General features: G+C 42.7%; 1 protein-coding gene across 1 annotated transcript in view; it reads right to left on the bottom strand.

Moving 5' to 3' along the window:
• ASPSCR1 (ASPSCR1 tether for SLC2A4, UBX domain containing) overlaps positions 1–14,538 on the bottom strand; it is a gene marked incomplete at its 5' end in the record, with an annotated part of 51,154 nt that extends 36,616 nt beyond the window's left edge. The window contains 6 exons of the mRNA XM_082008237.1: positions 124–197; positions 1,013–1,070; positions 8,176–8,276; positions 13,193–13,304; positions 14,304–14,359; positions 14,437–14,538. Of these exons, the coding sequence (XP_081864363.1) occupies positions 124–197; positions 1,013–1,070; positions 8,176–8,276; positions 13,193–13,304; positions 14,304–14,359; positions 14,437–14,538 (503 nt within the window). The remainder of the gene's footprint in view (positions 1–123; positions 198–1,012; positions 1,071–8,175; positions 8,277–13,192; positions 13,305–14,303; positions 14,360–14,436) is intronic.
• Positions 14,539–16,039: the final 1,501 nt, after the last annotated feature.

Below are 16,039 nucleotides of genomic sequence, written 5' to 3'. Positions count from 1 at the left end.
CCGAGTGTCGCGATGTTTGTCTTTTTGAACTTTTTTGTGGGTTTTTTTTTTCTATTTGAAACAAAACAAATCCACAATCAGAATGGAAACGAAAAATAAAGAATCCAAACTGCTCCTCCCAACCTGATGATGGCACTGCCTCCAGTAAGACCAAGTGACTTCAGTGTTGTCTTCTCTAGGGCATCTTTTCCTGGTATCTGCAATAAAAACAGGAAATTATGGCAACTGCCTACCTGGGAGAGCATTTAAAGTGTTCTTTCTCGAAGGAAGCCTGTATCAAAACAAACACCATACGGCACCAGAAACAGCTCAAAACACATTATTTCTCCAGTTGGAAATGAGACCTGAATCCACTTGTATTCACCTGCACTGCTTTACCAAATTCACTGCTTATTAAATGATCTCAAGAGAAGATGACCTACATATATTCTGTCCCATACATACATCCAAATCAGATCCAACGTCAGCAAAGCATTATTTTTATGTCAGAAGTTAAATCACAGGCAACATCTTAGAGCTGAAAGACAGCCAGTTTCATTACATACACCTCCCATCTGCTTGTAATGACCTGTTCTAGAATAAAGATTATCTGTCCACAGAGGTCAGTGGGAAGTGAAGGGGAGAGCTAGGGAGAGCACATTCCATAATATGCACATACAAAATATTAAACAAAACATTAATAGCAAAAGATCAAAACACAGAGAAAAGCAAATATTTATTAAAATGTAACCACTGTTTTGACTCGAGCTTTAAAAGAAGTTGGAAAGAAAAACACAAACAGGTCATTGAGCTCATTTTATGGGCTCAGAGGTCTAAATGGCCCAGGGTTACGTTCCAAGAGAACTTTTTTCCGTACAGACACGTCATGCTTTGAAAAGACCAACATTTTTCTACTTCCCCTCTCAAGAAAGTTCAAAAGAAACACTTTCCAGGTTGGAAAGCAGAGCTGAGTTTTTCTTATTTTTTAGGGACAGAAGGAGAAGAGACAGTTAAGAAGACTTTGGTGACTTACCTCATCTCGCATGTAAATACAGACTGGAGAGAATTCACCATGCTGTTCCATAAACTCCCTGCAATGAAGAGCAAAATACTGCAGCATCTGTAGAACAGTCTACCCCTTCCAAAACCAATGTAGAGCAATAGTAATAAGTTAAACTAGCTAGCAACATTCTCCTCCATGTTCCTCCAGCAACAACCATTACACAGTTCACAGAGTCAGTATTAGACATTAGGTAAAGAATTTGCTCCAATGCATTAACTGTTCCTTAAACACAGTCCTGAAAGTTTAAAAACAAAGGAGAAATAATTAAAGTGAATTCTGAAATTACTCAATCTTACTAGATAAATTTGAGCACATCATTCTTCATGTGCCTCAGTATCTGATCTGGAACATGAATTAGTAATACTTGCTCTTTTTAATCCCTTATCTAAGTTAAATAGTTTATTACACTTTAGACTGTACTTTCCTTGGGGACAGGTAAGTTTCTTTCCATGTATGCACAAAACAAAACAGAATGAAATATTGCTCTAAAGATTCTGGAGACCAGGGACAAAAGAAAGGCTGCTGCAGTAGACAAAGTGGAGATCAACTCACATTAAAGCATTTCAGTGAGGTAGGACACATATTAGCAACGATGCAAACTGCTGACAGGCCATCTGCAGAGGACAGATGTCTGTAGAAAAGTAAAAAGCCTTAAGGAATTAACCAGTACATTACATTGAAGCACTGAAATCTGTGAAAGAATTCGATTCAACAGCAGGAGAAACTTTTTCATGTTGGTCTCCCCTTCAGCAAAGTGAAACTCAAACTGAAATCAGCTGAGAATGTGGTAAAACGTAAAATTAAGGAGAAGAATAGTTTGCTTCTCCCCCCACAAGCACACCAACGGCAAAAGATGACCAGGAGAACACTGTCCATGATGAGACTGTGGTGGTTTGGAAAGATAACTAGCTGAATTCTCACAAACATTTTTTTCAAAAGTTTTCAATTCAAAAGTTTCAGCCTAACTTAGCAGGGAAAACTACAAAACAAAAGGGGAGAAAGTTACCCCAGGATATTCCCCATCAACGCAATGACAACTGATGGGATTTATCCTTCTCCATAACACTCTAGTAGCTCTCGTTAGCATACTCTTTCCGGAGCTCTCTGGCATTTCATTTGCACCAGGACATCCCTTGGTTAAGGAGCTGGTATATACCATCTGCACTGCAACACTGTTTTATAGTCAGAAGCAAAACAGATTAAATTCTTCCTCATGGTAAACTCCCTTGATCTTAGTGCTCTCTGGAGTCCAGCCTCTGGGGAGAAAAAATGGCCTATCCCTATGCCTCACCCCACCAGGAAACAATCACCCATCACCTTGTGTGACTCGAAGAGAAACCACCTCTCTGCGAATCAGCAAATGAAATCCACCAGCCCTATTATGCCAGTGTTGACTACTGAACTCACAAGGAGCTTTGCAAATGACTAACTTACAGGGTTATGCGAACACTCGCACTTAACTACCTCTTAAGTCACCAGATTCTAGTCTTTGCAGTGAACTTCACAAGAAGAAAAAACACCTGCAGGGCCCTGGCAGCCTGAAAAAAAAATCCAGTATTTTTCACTGGAAATTAGAAGTTTTGGAAAGATACTTCTATTTCAATCATTTCTCTGCTTTGTTTGCAATTCTGCAGTAGCAGTCATAGCCACATATTTTCCCAAATATATTTGCAAAACATTCATCAACTTGGTGTCCAAACATCACAAAATTTAAGCAGGAACTCAGGCTGCTTATATCTAGTGCATCACTTACACCTATCATTTGTACCTTCAGGGACTCATTCTCTATCTTGTGCTTTAATTTGTGAGTGTCATACCTGGGGGATGGATAGGGAATGACTATAAGAAAAGGATGTCAGTGATCAAGGCTGGGTTCATTCTGACTTTTCCTGGAAAGGAGTTTAATGAACAGAGTCACACTAGTTAAAACATTCTGCCTTCATCATCGTGTAATTTAAACATATGTATTCTGGGCTGCAATATTACCACACAAAGTTATCTCCAGGGTTTATGTAGGAAAAGAATCCCTTAAGCAGTAGTCAAAATCCATTCAGTCAACTGAGCGCCTAATTCTGAAGTGATTATGTACATTACATAGTACGTCTGTGCTGTGGCCACACTGACCATTGCTGTTAGAAAGGCTTCTACTTCGTGACTGGGAAGTGCACAAATAGGCATGCAATAAACCCAGCCATTATGGAAAGACCACCGTAAGAGAGGGATAACATGTTCTGTTCAGGTAAGAAGGAAAGAAAATAACCCTCAGCACATTAGCAATCTGCTTGCACAGCAGAAGACAAGAGTCTGCGTATCCAAATGCATCTTACTACTTTCAACGCAGTGGTTCCAATAATCTTAAGTTGCATCATAATGTTCAAAGTTACTTAACAACAATAGCTTTGCCAATATTATCTTATGTAGTCTTTCTGTTAGGTCCAAAATACGTCACAGATGAGCAGCTTAGAAAAGTATTTATACAATCAATGTCTTACATAATATTTTAACTTAGTCCAGCACAAAGTGACAAAACAAACTGAACAGGGAAGGAGCCAACCAGCCTACAGAGTAGAACATGAAGGGAGATAGCCATTAAGTGAAAATTCATCAAGGACATTTACATTTAGACTCAAAACTCAGGTTCAGTGAAATGTAAGTCAAATAGTTAGAACCAGAAGTCACTCAGAATTGAGAGCACCACCTGGGAAATTATGATACTCGATTCTTGAGTAATCCTCAAGAGCAAGAGCACATCAAAGAGTTCCAGCTGGAGGATGTGGGGGAGAAAACCTGTTAAGCACAAACCAGAATTGAGACTTCTGTTTCATTTAATTGTAGCAGTCTATCACCTATCTTGATCTAAAGGTTACAACTTAAGCATGCAACAGCATGGTGATATAGGACAAGGTGAGTCACAATGAAACTGAGAAGCTCCACTCACATAGTTAGCAAATCCAAACAGAGTAACCTGCAAAACCAGTCCTGAGGGTTGGGTCTCGTTTAGAGGAGTCAGGGGCTGAGAACTACTTCCAGACCAACTGCAACAGATCACAAGGGGTTTATGGTCCTGAGGTACCATTCTTTCAGAACACTTCTCTCAGCCACCGCACCAAATCCTGCTGCGCAGAAAGCAACAGACACATCCAGAGAACCCGAACTATTACATTCAAGCTTCACATTATGAAACACAGTTAACTTGCTAACTCAAGATGAACAACCAAAACACTAGAATAGGTCTGCCACCATTTGCGGTTCTGCAATTAGTTATTCTCTATCAAGGACAGAAAGCCGTATACAGTGCTCTGCAGGAATCAGGAGACTAAGTTCCTAATAGAGAATGAGCATTATCTTGTGATTCAAGACCCAGGCTCCAACTTCCCTCACTCCTTTTTGCAGCAGTAACCAAGCAAGTTCCAAAGGCCAACACCTGATGAGGAAAGGCAGAAAAATAATCTTGTCTCTTGACTGGAAGATTGGAACAAAATAGCACCTAAGAGACTACCTTTAGCACGCCATGGCAGGTTATGTACACTCAGACTTTTCCAGACAATCCAGGATAGCTAATCACCCCTACCTTATTTTCAATGGTTTTTGCTTCTGATCAGAGTCAGCTGTATCCCTAGAAGAATCCTCAATAAAAGTGCACAAAAGATAAAGGACTGCTGAGACATGGAGGAAACAGTACAGAATCACAGAAAAGGCAGATAAAACAGGCCAGAGAAATAAAAGCTTGAACCTCAAGTCACCTGTCTATCAGGAAAGGTGGATGATAACCATTTAATAACAGAGAAGCCAAGGCACAATGGAACACACGTCCTCACCATATAGACCCATAAGAGAGGAAACCAATTGGACTTACGCAACCTAGTTTCATTCATCTTTCCAAAACTGTTTTCCATTTCAATCCAAGCAACTTTTTGGATTGACGAATCTTCTAAACATGTATGGAAAACATCTGAACTTAATGAATGACACCACAAAGGTAGCAAAGAGTCATAGTCATTGTCAAAACTCTCTTCAGGTGTCCAGACTGCACTCACTTCTATGTAAAACAGTCTACAAAGTTGCTGAAGTTGCCAGACAGGCAAGAGCAGGAGACAGAAAAGCAACAGTTCTCCCAGGCCTAATACTAAAAAGGTATACAACACTTGTACCCTCAACCAGTCTCTGCAGAACAGACTCCAAGCAAAGATCCCCCAGAGGCTTATTTTTGTATAACTCTTGGAAGCTAGCAGGCTCCTCCTCCAGCTGCTGTTAATCCATTACATGCATTCACTGAGGCAAGCACACACATCAAACACACTGTCATTTCTTTGATGTGCTGTTCTTCAGAAGGGGAACGGCAAGCAGATTAGATTCCTTCATGTAGTGATCTGACAGGGCCTGTAAACATCTTGTGCAAGGACTGCCGCATGCTGAGAGTAGGAGCAGCCTTACAATAGCTTCCAGACCTTCTTTAGACCCAATTAGCCAAGATGGACGCTGGAAACCCGGGGGAAATTCCAGTGGATTTAGAATACTTCCCCTCACGTACTTAGAGCAGATGAGCATTCCAGGAAAACGTCTCCAGTTGGAAAGTTAATGGAAGGATTCAGCAAAAGTCAACAACTAGGTGACTAGTTAGTCAACGGAGTCTATACACACCAAAAAGCAGCACAGCCCATGAAATCTATATGGATGGCTATATATCCAGCTTGTTTTGTGACTAAGTCACACACAGCATCTTTGCTGCTTGTTGAACTTAATCAAAAGTTTGCAAAGTCCATCCAAACATCTGAGCTTAGCTTCCAGAGGGCAGAAAAGAACAGCTGTGTCTTATGAAATGAAGTTAATAATGCTTAGCACACTGTAGCAGTTAGAATCTTCAAAAGAGCAGCATGTACATTTAACTATTAGTGTTACAATAACCTGTAACAAATAAAACTCCAAAGGAGCAAAATTATATAAAAAGCTCAAAATTTAAATGAAAGAAATAATCAACTAATGTGTAAGAAAGCCATACAAAGGCTATTTGTCACTGTCCATAATTACCACCCCCACTAGTCTAGCAGCTCCCAAACTGCAACAGGCACTCTTTTCCTCCCAGAGGACACAAAGTATGTAGTAAGGTTCAAGACAGGCCTTAGAACACCCAGGAAAATTATACCTGCCTTTTCTTACCTACTTCTTTCCTCAATCAAAAGAAAAAGAATTCTCTTCTCTCTAGCATTTACATGAACACTGTCCCTTTTGACTTAAATGCCACTGTGTAGACCTGGTCCCTGACCATTAAAGAAGAAAAGAGAATGATAAGTTAAGACTCATTTGTATCACTTTAGAGTCACTAGACTAGCTCAAGCAGTTCCTCGAACTATGGTTTGATGATACAAAATGTTGAGTAGAAAAGACTGGCATATGCTGTTACTACCCATCTCCTGCTTCCTCCTTTTCTATTCTTGTTTCCAGACACGCTACACTTCTTGTCATGACTGCCTACAAGAGACAACCCTTAATCAGGTTAGGAAACTTACCCACCTGAAAGATAATGTAGGGAAAATACTATTTTTCAGCTGAATCAGCTACTTAAGCCAATTCTCCACAAAGCTGCACAAACAGTATGAGGGGAGTTAGATAGGAGGGCAGGAAGTGAGCACTAACTGTTCAAGCCCCTACTGCTACATAGAAGATGCCCCGAATCTAAACCCACTCCTTTGGGCCAGCATTAGTCACTCCTTTGATCTTGTTATGGGCTAGTCAGGGAGCTAAGTCAGCAGAAAACTAACAGCACATTATTGGGAAGCTGGAAGAATTAGTTCCTTCACCCTAGAAACAGCTCCAGAGCAACTCCAGTCACACAATTCAACTGTGCAACCCTGACTTAAGAGAACATGAGCCAATTCAACCCCAGAACTATGCTGCTTAGGCTATTTCAATTGCAGTGTAGAACAAGCAACTTTAAACTTCAGTTAAAGTAATTTATGCTAGTATATGTTAGTCTAGTATTAACACACACCCATAACCAGTCAATTACTACAGCTCAGCTAACAGGTGACAATCCACCATTTTGAATCCTGTAACTGTACCCTAAAAGGTTGAGCTTATCTGAATGCTACTGCACTACTGACTACTCATTTCATAGCTTTTCTAGCACCACAGCCTTGGAGACTTCAAAAGTTTTGACACAGAAAGCTACTGCCTCTTTAGATGAGTATTTAATTGGTTTGAGAAATTAACAAAAATAGTTCCAATTCGCACAATACCATAGCATAGCATCTGTACACATGAGCAAGAAATCCAAATGCAACAAAACAACTAGCAGAAGGCAAGAAATGTAAGAGAAAGAACAAGCTATGAATACAGGATATGGAAAAAAAAAATTATCAAGAGAAAGGTAAAGCCAAGCCAACTACAATAGAAAAAAATGAAATTTTGAAATTCTGTTCAGAATAGAATGGCTGTCACAGCTTCAAGGCTTCATCTTCCAACCCATGACAAAAATAAAACAACTGTCCTTGGAGAAAAGTTTATTAGCTTGACATTTCAAAACAATACAGTATTTTTAAGTTAAAACTACAGACAAAAGAAAGCAGTGAATGTAGACTGGATTCTAGTAAGAACCCATGTATATATTCAATAAATGTAGGACCAGAAATTCTTCCATTTAAACAGGATCTAATCAGTCTTTTGAAGATTCCACATTATCCTGCTGAGAACTCCAGATTTCCTTGAAGAACTTGCACAACAGCAAGCCTGAAAAGCAATAGCAACTCCTCTCCACCACATGAACTGCAGCACAGAAACACTGGTGATCGAGACAATCTAGGCTACCATCTCAACTCTAGCAGTAACTTGATTTCAAACAAGTTTGTGTAAAAGACAGGTGCAGCAATATAGCCAAGCATAGTTTCTTCCTAGCCTTAGCAGTTTGTTAGCAGTTCATGCCCTGAACCGGGATTAAAAAAAAAAAATGAAACTATGGAGTGGCAAATATGAAGGAGCAAGGAAAAGGCAAATGTCTGTGTTGTAAAGAAAAAAACACAGCCAAAAAACTGCAAAGTCTACAAATCTGCAGGATTTATCTGGATCACCATAACAACAACTAACTATTGTCATGCAGAGATCCCTCCAAGCAAGTATTTTCCCGCTGCACTGCTCACCTGATCTTTGCAAAATGGTTGAGAAGTTCCCATAAAGTCTGTTGACAGAGAAAGGTATCTTGTAAACGGGAACCATCATCCAATTGTAATGCGATCCGAACCTATAGGAAAAATACACTGAATTAATCTGAAAATTGAATGAAAACTTTTTTTTCTTCACAACAATTTCTTTCAACATTTCAGTGATCTCTAGAACCTGCCATACAAAAAAAAGCATTACTTCCTTCTAAACACTTGCTGCAAAGGATTACATTAGTTAAAAACACAGAAGAGTATTCAAATTATTATTTTAGAAATTAATATTTAGAATAGTTCTATTCTGCTATGAATATGAGTATTATATATGAGGATCTTATGAGAGACAGTGTCAAAGGCCTTACTGGAGTCCGGGCAGACAATATGCACTGCTCCCCCATCACCTACCAGGACAAGTCATTTTATCATAGAGGCTTATCAAGTTGGCCAAGCGTGACTTCCCCTTGTTGAATCCATGCTGGCTATTCCTGATCATTTTCCTGTTGTTCATGTGCCTGGAAGTGGTTTCTAGGATTAGTTACCCCATGACCTTCCCAGGGATCAAGGTGAGGATGACTCACCTGTAGTTCCCTGTGTCCTCCTTGCCTTTCTTGAAGAAATTAACGTAATTTCCTTTCCTCCAGTCTTCAGGCATTTCTCCCAATTGCCATGATTGATCAAAAACTATCAAAAGTAGCCTTGCAATAACACCTGTTGCACAAACAGCTATCTAGTTGAAGATGTCCCTGTTCATTGCAGGGGGGTTGGATTAGATGACCTTTAAGGCTCCCTTCCAACCCAAACTATTCAATGATTCTACGATCTGCCAGCTCCCTCATCACTCATGCATGCATCTCATCAGGGCCCAAGGACTTATGTATGTTCAGTTTGCTCAAGTATTCCCTGACCTGACCCTCTTCCATCAAGGGTACATCTTCCTTGCTCCAGCCTTTCCTCCTGGTCTCTGGGACTTGGTATTCCTGAATGCCAGTTTTGCTAGTAAAGACTGAGGCAAAGGTGGCATTCAGCCTTTTCCATGTCCTGTATAACCAAGTCCCCTGCCTTGTTGAGCAATAGGCCCACATTTTCCTTAGCCTTCCTTTTGTCACCTATGTACTTAAAGAAGCCCTTCTTGTTGTCTTTGACATCCCTGGACAGATTCAATTCCAGTTGGGCTTAAGCTTTCCTAACTTCATCCGTGGATGCTTGGACAAGGCCTCTTTATTCCTCCCAGGTTACCCATCCTTGCTTTCACTCTCTGTATGCTTCCTTTTCATGTCTGAGTTTGGCCAGGAGCTCCTTATTCATCTGTGCAGGCATCCTGACATTTTTGCTGGACTTCTATTCATTGGAATGGACCGCTCTTGAGCACGGAGGAGGCGATCCTTGAATATTAACCAGCTTTCTTGGGCCCCTCTTCCCTGCCATACCCTGAACGGAAACATATTCAGACAAAGGCCAATGCAAGCATCCCAAATAATGTGTCATCACGAGCAACTGAGATGTTCTGTTTTACACTAGCTGAAACTTTACAGCAAGGGTCTTTGCAGCTATATAAAATAGATTCAAACAACCCAGACAGGATTGATGCAGCTGCACAAACTAAGACACCAACGCAGAGCTCTGTCGACTTAAGCATCGATTTGCAGAACAATTTCCCTGAGGCATAACAAATAGTATACTTGCACATCCACACAGAGAAACAACAAACAGGGTCCAAATCTATCTTTGAGTTATTGAAGACCTAACCAACTATTATCAGTCCAAAAAGACTACATGTGTAACTTGCAACTCTCTAATGCTTCCTAATCACAAAATTTTGACACACAATTTAAGAGTGAATTAATCAAAAATCTCAAAAATAATTCTGGACATTCAGTTATCAAGTTCTTAAACAGCTGCAGAAAAAAGCAAAGGACAGCTAGCTGCCTATTCTAACAGGCCTCTTCCAACCTGGAATGTTAACATTCACATTCATTAGCAGGTGCTCATGCAGACGCTACATATTCTTTGGATAATTGCTACCAAAAAAAAAAAATATTCAAGGCATTTCTAAAATGAACACACTGAGGACAGTCCTGAAAAACTTCAAACTCCTGATGGTCCCAAGGGAAAAGTCAAGCAGCTAATGAAGAGATGGAAAATGGTAGAGCACTTCAGGTGTTATCTTTACCTTTTAGAGAATATTCAGCCTTCTTTTTCAAAATGTCTAACTTTTCCAATTAGCTCACCCATCTAAAGTAAAGTAAAAAAAAAAAAAGTTCCTACTAGATAGCACCTAGTGTCTCTAGCCAACTATAGTTTTCTGAAGTCCATAGAAACTGGCCTTATTCAAAACTCTGACAAGGACATAAGCCTAGGACATCAACAGAAGCTTTCTTTCATTCTGTGTGTTTTCATGTGTCCCTACCGACAATCTCAGTGCATCTTTTCTCTATCTCTGTGGGAGGGTGTGTGAGGGGGAGAGACAGAGCGAGATGGGGAAAAACAGACACCACACACTCCAGCAATCAACTGTGATTTCCTTGGAGGAAAATGTTTGTCATGTGCCTCGGCTCCTACCAGTCCTTGCAGGACTGCAGATTGTGATCTGCTGGAGACAGGAATTTTTCTACATAAAGGAAACAGTGGCATCATCAACAACTAGCCAACAGAACCAAGTTGTTTCATCACGCCATTAACACAACCTCCTCGTTTCTCCTATGCTGGAGACAAGCCTTATATTATTCTCCGCTACAGCAGAGTGATGACAGCTGACATCACCATTCTATAAGAATCCAGCCCAGAAATTCAGACTACCAGTTGCATCAGTTTTTGGGCAACGGTTCAAAGCTAAGCATGTCACGCAAGTCCTATTCATTCAATTAGAAAAGTATTTTTTAAAATCCCAGGCTCTATATTAAATAATAGAGAGACCAGAACCAATTATCTTCTAAGTTTACAAACATATAAACAAAAGACTAACAACTTTGACACTAGAACTGTGCTGGTGGTACCCCTAGATCACCTGCCATCACAAGGGGAATTTGTGAAATTTTTCTCTAAAGAACTGTCTTACAAGAATCAATGATTTTTATATGCAAAGGCAAATCCAAAAGCATTATTTTTTAAAAATATCAGATTTGCTGAACAAACTCATGATTTATCGAAACCTGTATTCTGTCTCTAGGGCTAACTGCTGCCAACATGCCACAGGAAAGCACACTTACTTCCATGCACATTATCTCAATAAAAGAGGCAATAACAAAAGGCACAGAACCAAATTCATCCCAACATTACTGCAGCCAGCCTGCAAGATTTGAGTCTGCATCTCAACTGCCACTATATTGGGGCATAATACTAGTGTCAGTTCTAGTCACAGATATCCAGCTTTTTAAAATTCCTACAGTATTTGACACTAGTTCCCTGTGGCAGGGAATTCTTTTCGTCAATTGTTCTGTACAAAGTATTTTCTTACAATGTCTGTAAAATTCTTCCAAGTGAAATCTCTGCTCTTATTTTATGGGACAGCAACTCTGTCTAGAACGCACCCTTCACAAGCATATTTGTTGTATCTTCTCAAAATATCAACGAGCACTCCAAGGGAAGCCTCACTTCTGTAGATAATTCTGTTGAAATACAACCAAACAGTAACAACTTAAACCTTCATTAGCTCTTCTCTTTTGTGATCTAAAATAGCGATTCCATGTTATAACCCCTCTCCTATAGCACGCAGTCCTTCTCACCCTTTCTGATATGCTGCATATATCTTCTTGGGAAAAAAAAAAATAAAATCACTGTTTTCCTTCAGTACAATACCTCCCAAACTGGATGCAAATGTCAGATAAAGTCATCACTGTACCATTTTAATAGAAACACTTTCCTCTGGAAGACAAACTCCATGCCATCACAACTTTTTTTAACTGAAAATTTTAAGCAGATGCTACCAGCTTGTGGTATTTTTTTAACTAAATACATCAGCTGGAGCACAAACTTCTTACTACCACAAAGTCAGAAAGAAAACATTAGTACCAAAACAAAGCACATGGTGGTTTTACAGAGAAAAACATGGACCTCAGTGACCCCTAAAACTACATTGCACACCCACAGTGAACTAGACCAGAGATTCCAAAACCTTCTCACACTACAAAGTTTACTTTTCAATGTATTTATCAGTTTATCTTTGTGACAGCTAAGGCAACTGCCTATAACAAAATACCACTAACACAATTTGGCAGACAGACATTAAGAGATTAGCACTAATAGACCTGAAAGTTTCATAAAAATTGAGAAACTCCGTATGAGGAAGTTAGTAAGAAGAGAGATGACTGTTAGTGACAGACAAATTTTCATTCCCAGACTACTTAAATAAGATCATATTCACCACATAAAAGTTTATGCTCATTAACACCTATGCATTTTTTTAAAAATTATGCCTCCAGCTGTTACAATGACATGCATATAAGATTTTTAAATCTCCTAAACGTGACAATAATTCGTACAGAACATGGCGTCTATAAAGCTCTTTGCAAATTATACTAAATAGGGACATTCGGCAACTGCTAAACATAGCACACATCACAAAAAATTCTAAAGCTGTGTTAACACCACCATGAACAGCAACGCTGGGAAAGAAGCAAAAGAGAATCCTGTAAGAATTTGAGATTTTAGTCAAAATCCAGAGGCAGAAAACAGTAAATGAAGTAGAAATCCGGAAAGGGAACTGAGTTAGTAGCTCAAGTGCTGAGCAAAGTCATCAGTGATGTTTAACTTCTTATACATTCCTGACTGTCAGCTTTTCAGCTGCCCAAAAGATCTCCCTATCCTCCACCACACAGACTGCAAGCAAAGACTTCCAGCTACTAAATTACCATTTTCTACCACACCTCAAACAGTCTTTGGGTGGTCTTCCACTCAAGCATTGGCCAAACCAAACCATACTCTTGCTCATTAGATCTGACAAGATCATATCCAGCATGACTGATAACAGAACACATTGGGTCACACTGTGAAATGAACATACCGTGCTTCCAGTTCCCATTCTGTTAGAGACTGGCACCATCTCCAGCTTGGCATTGTTGGGCAGTCTTGCAAACCTCCACTGTAAAGAGAGGTCCAACACACTCCTCTGAAACCTAAAGAAGAACACAGTCCATGAAGACACCAGGAACCATCCTATGCCACTTTCAGATCACTTCAGGGATTGGCAACAATGCAAAGTCCAGGTATTGAGCAAGAGAATTCCCCGCAGGGCTGACTAGAAGCCACGGAGCACAAAATGAACAACTGGTAAGTCAGAAAACAGTCATCAACAAAAATTATTCTGCATACCAAAAAAGCTGTAGTTTTAGAGGTCACAGATAAAATACTCAGGCTTTAAGCAATAAACAGCAACTGAACACATATTCAAGCCTGGTGTTCACTCTTAAGTAAAAATATACTTTTTTGTTACTGCCACTCAGACAAATAACCTCTTGATTATGATACCATAAAAGTATACAGTCAAGCCACCAGGTGAGAGGGGAGAAGAGTCCTACCAGTCTGTGAGCTAGCAGAAGTGGGGGGCGGGGGAGGGACGTCTTTGTGGAAGTTACACAGGATCTCGGTATCGATCCCAAAAGTGAAGGAAACTTGGCACAGGGAAATCGGGAGCGATTAATTTGAACAAAATAACTTTGTTGGAGAACAATCTGAACGGTAGCCCATGGATCCCTCTCTCTCTAGAGATAACTGTGAATAACCTCTTCCTGCATTATCACACAAGACCCAGACAGCTGTGGCACGGACTAAAGCGAAGACTGACCTCGGTGAACTGCTCAAGGACCCCCGGATCCCTTTCAGACATTCACGCGCCAGCCACACGCGCGCTCCTGCCAAAGCCCGGCCAGGCTTGCTGCGGAGCAGGCCCGCCAGGACGACGGGCAGGCTGCGGGCACCGGGCGTGCGCCTCGCCGACCAGGCGGCGGGCGGCTCGGCAGGGCCGGGCCCCGCCCGGCCCGGAAGAGCGGCCGCGGACAGGCCAGGCGGGGCCTCCTCCCACCGGCGGCGCGGCGCAGCCTCCAGCCGGGCCCGCACACGGGCCCGGGCCGCCCGCCGGCCCAGCAGGGCGGAGGCGGCCCCACGGTGAGACTCACTTCAGGCCGTATTCGCCGGGGCTGCTGCCCTGCTTCCTGCAGACCTCCTCGAGGATCTGCGGAGAGAACAGAGGCGTTACGGGCCGGCCCTGCCGCCGCGCCGCGCCGCCGGCCGCCCCCGCCCCGGACCCACCTGGAGCAGCACCGTGCCGGGCCCCACCCGCACCGTGACCCGCCGTCCGCTGGGGGCCAGCACCGACACCACGGCGCCCCCCCCGCCCGCCGCCGCCGCCATCTTCCCTCCCGCCGCGGCGCCGGCGTCCGCGCGGCTGGGGTGGAGCTGGGCCCTGGGCCGCCCCTGCCTGCAGACCGCGCCCCTCCCCGCCCCGCCGCGGAGCGGAGCGGAAGGGACCGACCCGGCGGGCGCGGGCCGCGCTGCGGTCGTGGGTGGGCGCGGGCGAGCTCCGTCCCGAGGCGGCACGGGCCAGCGGCTGTGGGGGGGCCGCGTCCGGGGCGGGAGTTGGCTGCCCGCGGCAGCTCGGTGGAGGGGCACTTGCGTTTCCCCGGGTGCCAAGGAGGCCTGCAGTACCACCGGCACTTGGAGCAAGGGCAGGGAAGTCAAGTGAAGGCTGCCGGGCAGACAAAGGAGTATGCAGCCAGTGTTTCCTTGGCTGAGGGAGGGCGGAGGAGATCCCCTGCCCTCCCCGCTCAGGCGAGGGGCGAGGAGGTGGTTCTGGGGAGCTGGCCGTGGGCCGGGCCCGGGCCCGCCGTCGTCGTCCCGCAGCTCTGCGGAGAGCTGGGAGAGGAGAACAGCCGACGTTTCCAGCAGCTCAGCGTTGTCTTTTCCGCTGGGTTTCCAGTGTTACGATCGGGCCACCTGACCTCTGTGGAAATAAAATAGGTTTCTTCGTTGTACTTGGGCCTTGTCTGGTAAAGCACGTAGTAACCCCCGAGGCCCAGAGCACCCCAGTCCTGCGAAAGCAGCAAACCCTGCCACACAGCGGACTGCCTATGCGCCAGTCGTTCTTCACCCGAGTCAGAAGGATCTGTTTAGGGGGCTGGGCACTCACATGCTACATTTATGGCAAGAAATCTCTTCTGCAGATTTACGCTCTTGCCTCGTAACCAAGCAGTGATGGCAGTGACTAGTAACTCCAAAGATATCTACGTGTACAAGAAAGGTACTCCTCGGCAAAATATAAAAGCTATTGCAACAGCCATATTTCAGAGAGAAGAGGGGAACATCTTGCTACGTTCCCATTGTCAGATGAGTGTCTAGACAGTGTCACAATCAGGACATCGGTAGGAAGACAAATGACAGCATCCTGCTGCCTTCAAAAGCTATTTCTTCTGGCCACAAAAGAAAAGAAAGACAAATGTTGATTGGGCATCTCATGATCAGTGTTGCAAAATCAGCCACTCACATGAGAAGACTGCAGCTAGGGAACGAAGATTATCTTACATTTTAGGACACAAAATTTCTCAGAGACTTTATTTAATTTATGAGCTTCCCCCTCACTCTTGGCACTGCCTTTTCAGCATTGAAGGCATTCTCCGAGATTCAACTACAGTCTGTCTTGTTTGCTATCATAAAAAAAACTTTTAGTTTGGGTAACCACTGGAATTTATTTAGCCTAAGTTGTTACCACATGCCAGATATTTTCTCTACTTCTTCTATATTTATCATATATGTTAAGCTTAAGTCCCCACTGCCACCCTCAGCGCCCACAAAAATGTCTGCTTTGCTTGGCTTATAAAGGAAGAAGATCCTTTTAAGGAAAAACACTTTTGTAAAA

This window comes from Phaethon aethereus, assembly GCF_964289735.1.
Source record: "Phaethon aethereus genome assembly, chromosome: 18".
In the NCBI taxonomy this organism is placed as follows: Eukaryota; Metazoa; Chordata; class Aves; order Phaethontiformes; family Phaethontidae; genus Phaethon; species Phaethon aethereus.
This window is presented reverse-complemented; position numbering and strand designations above follow the sequence as displayed.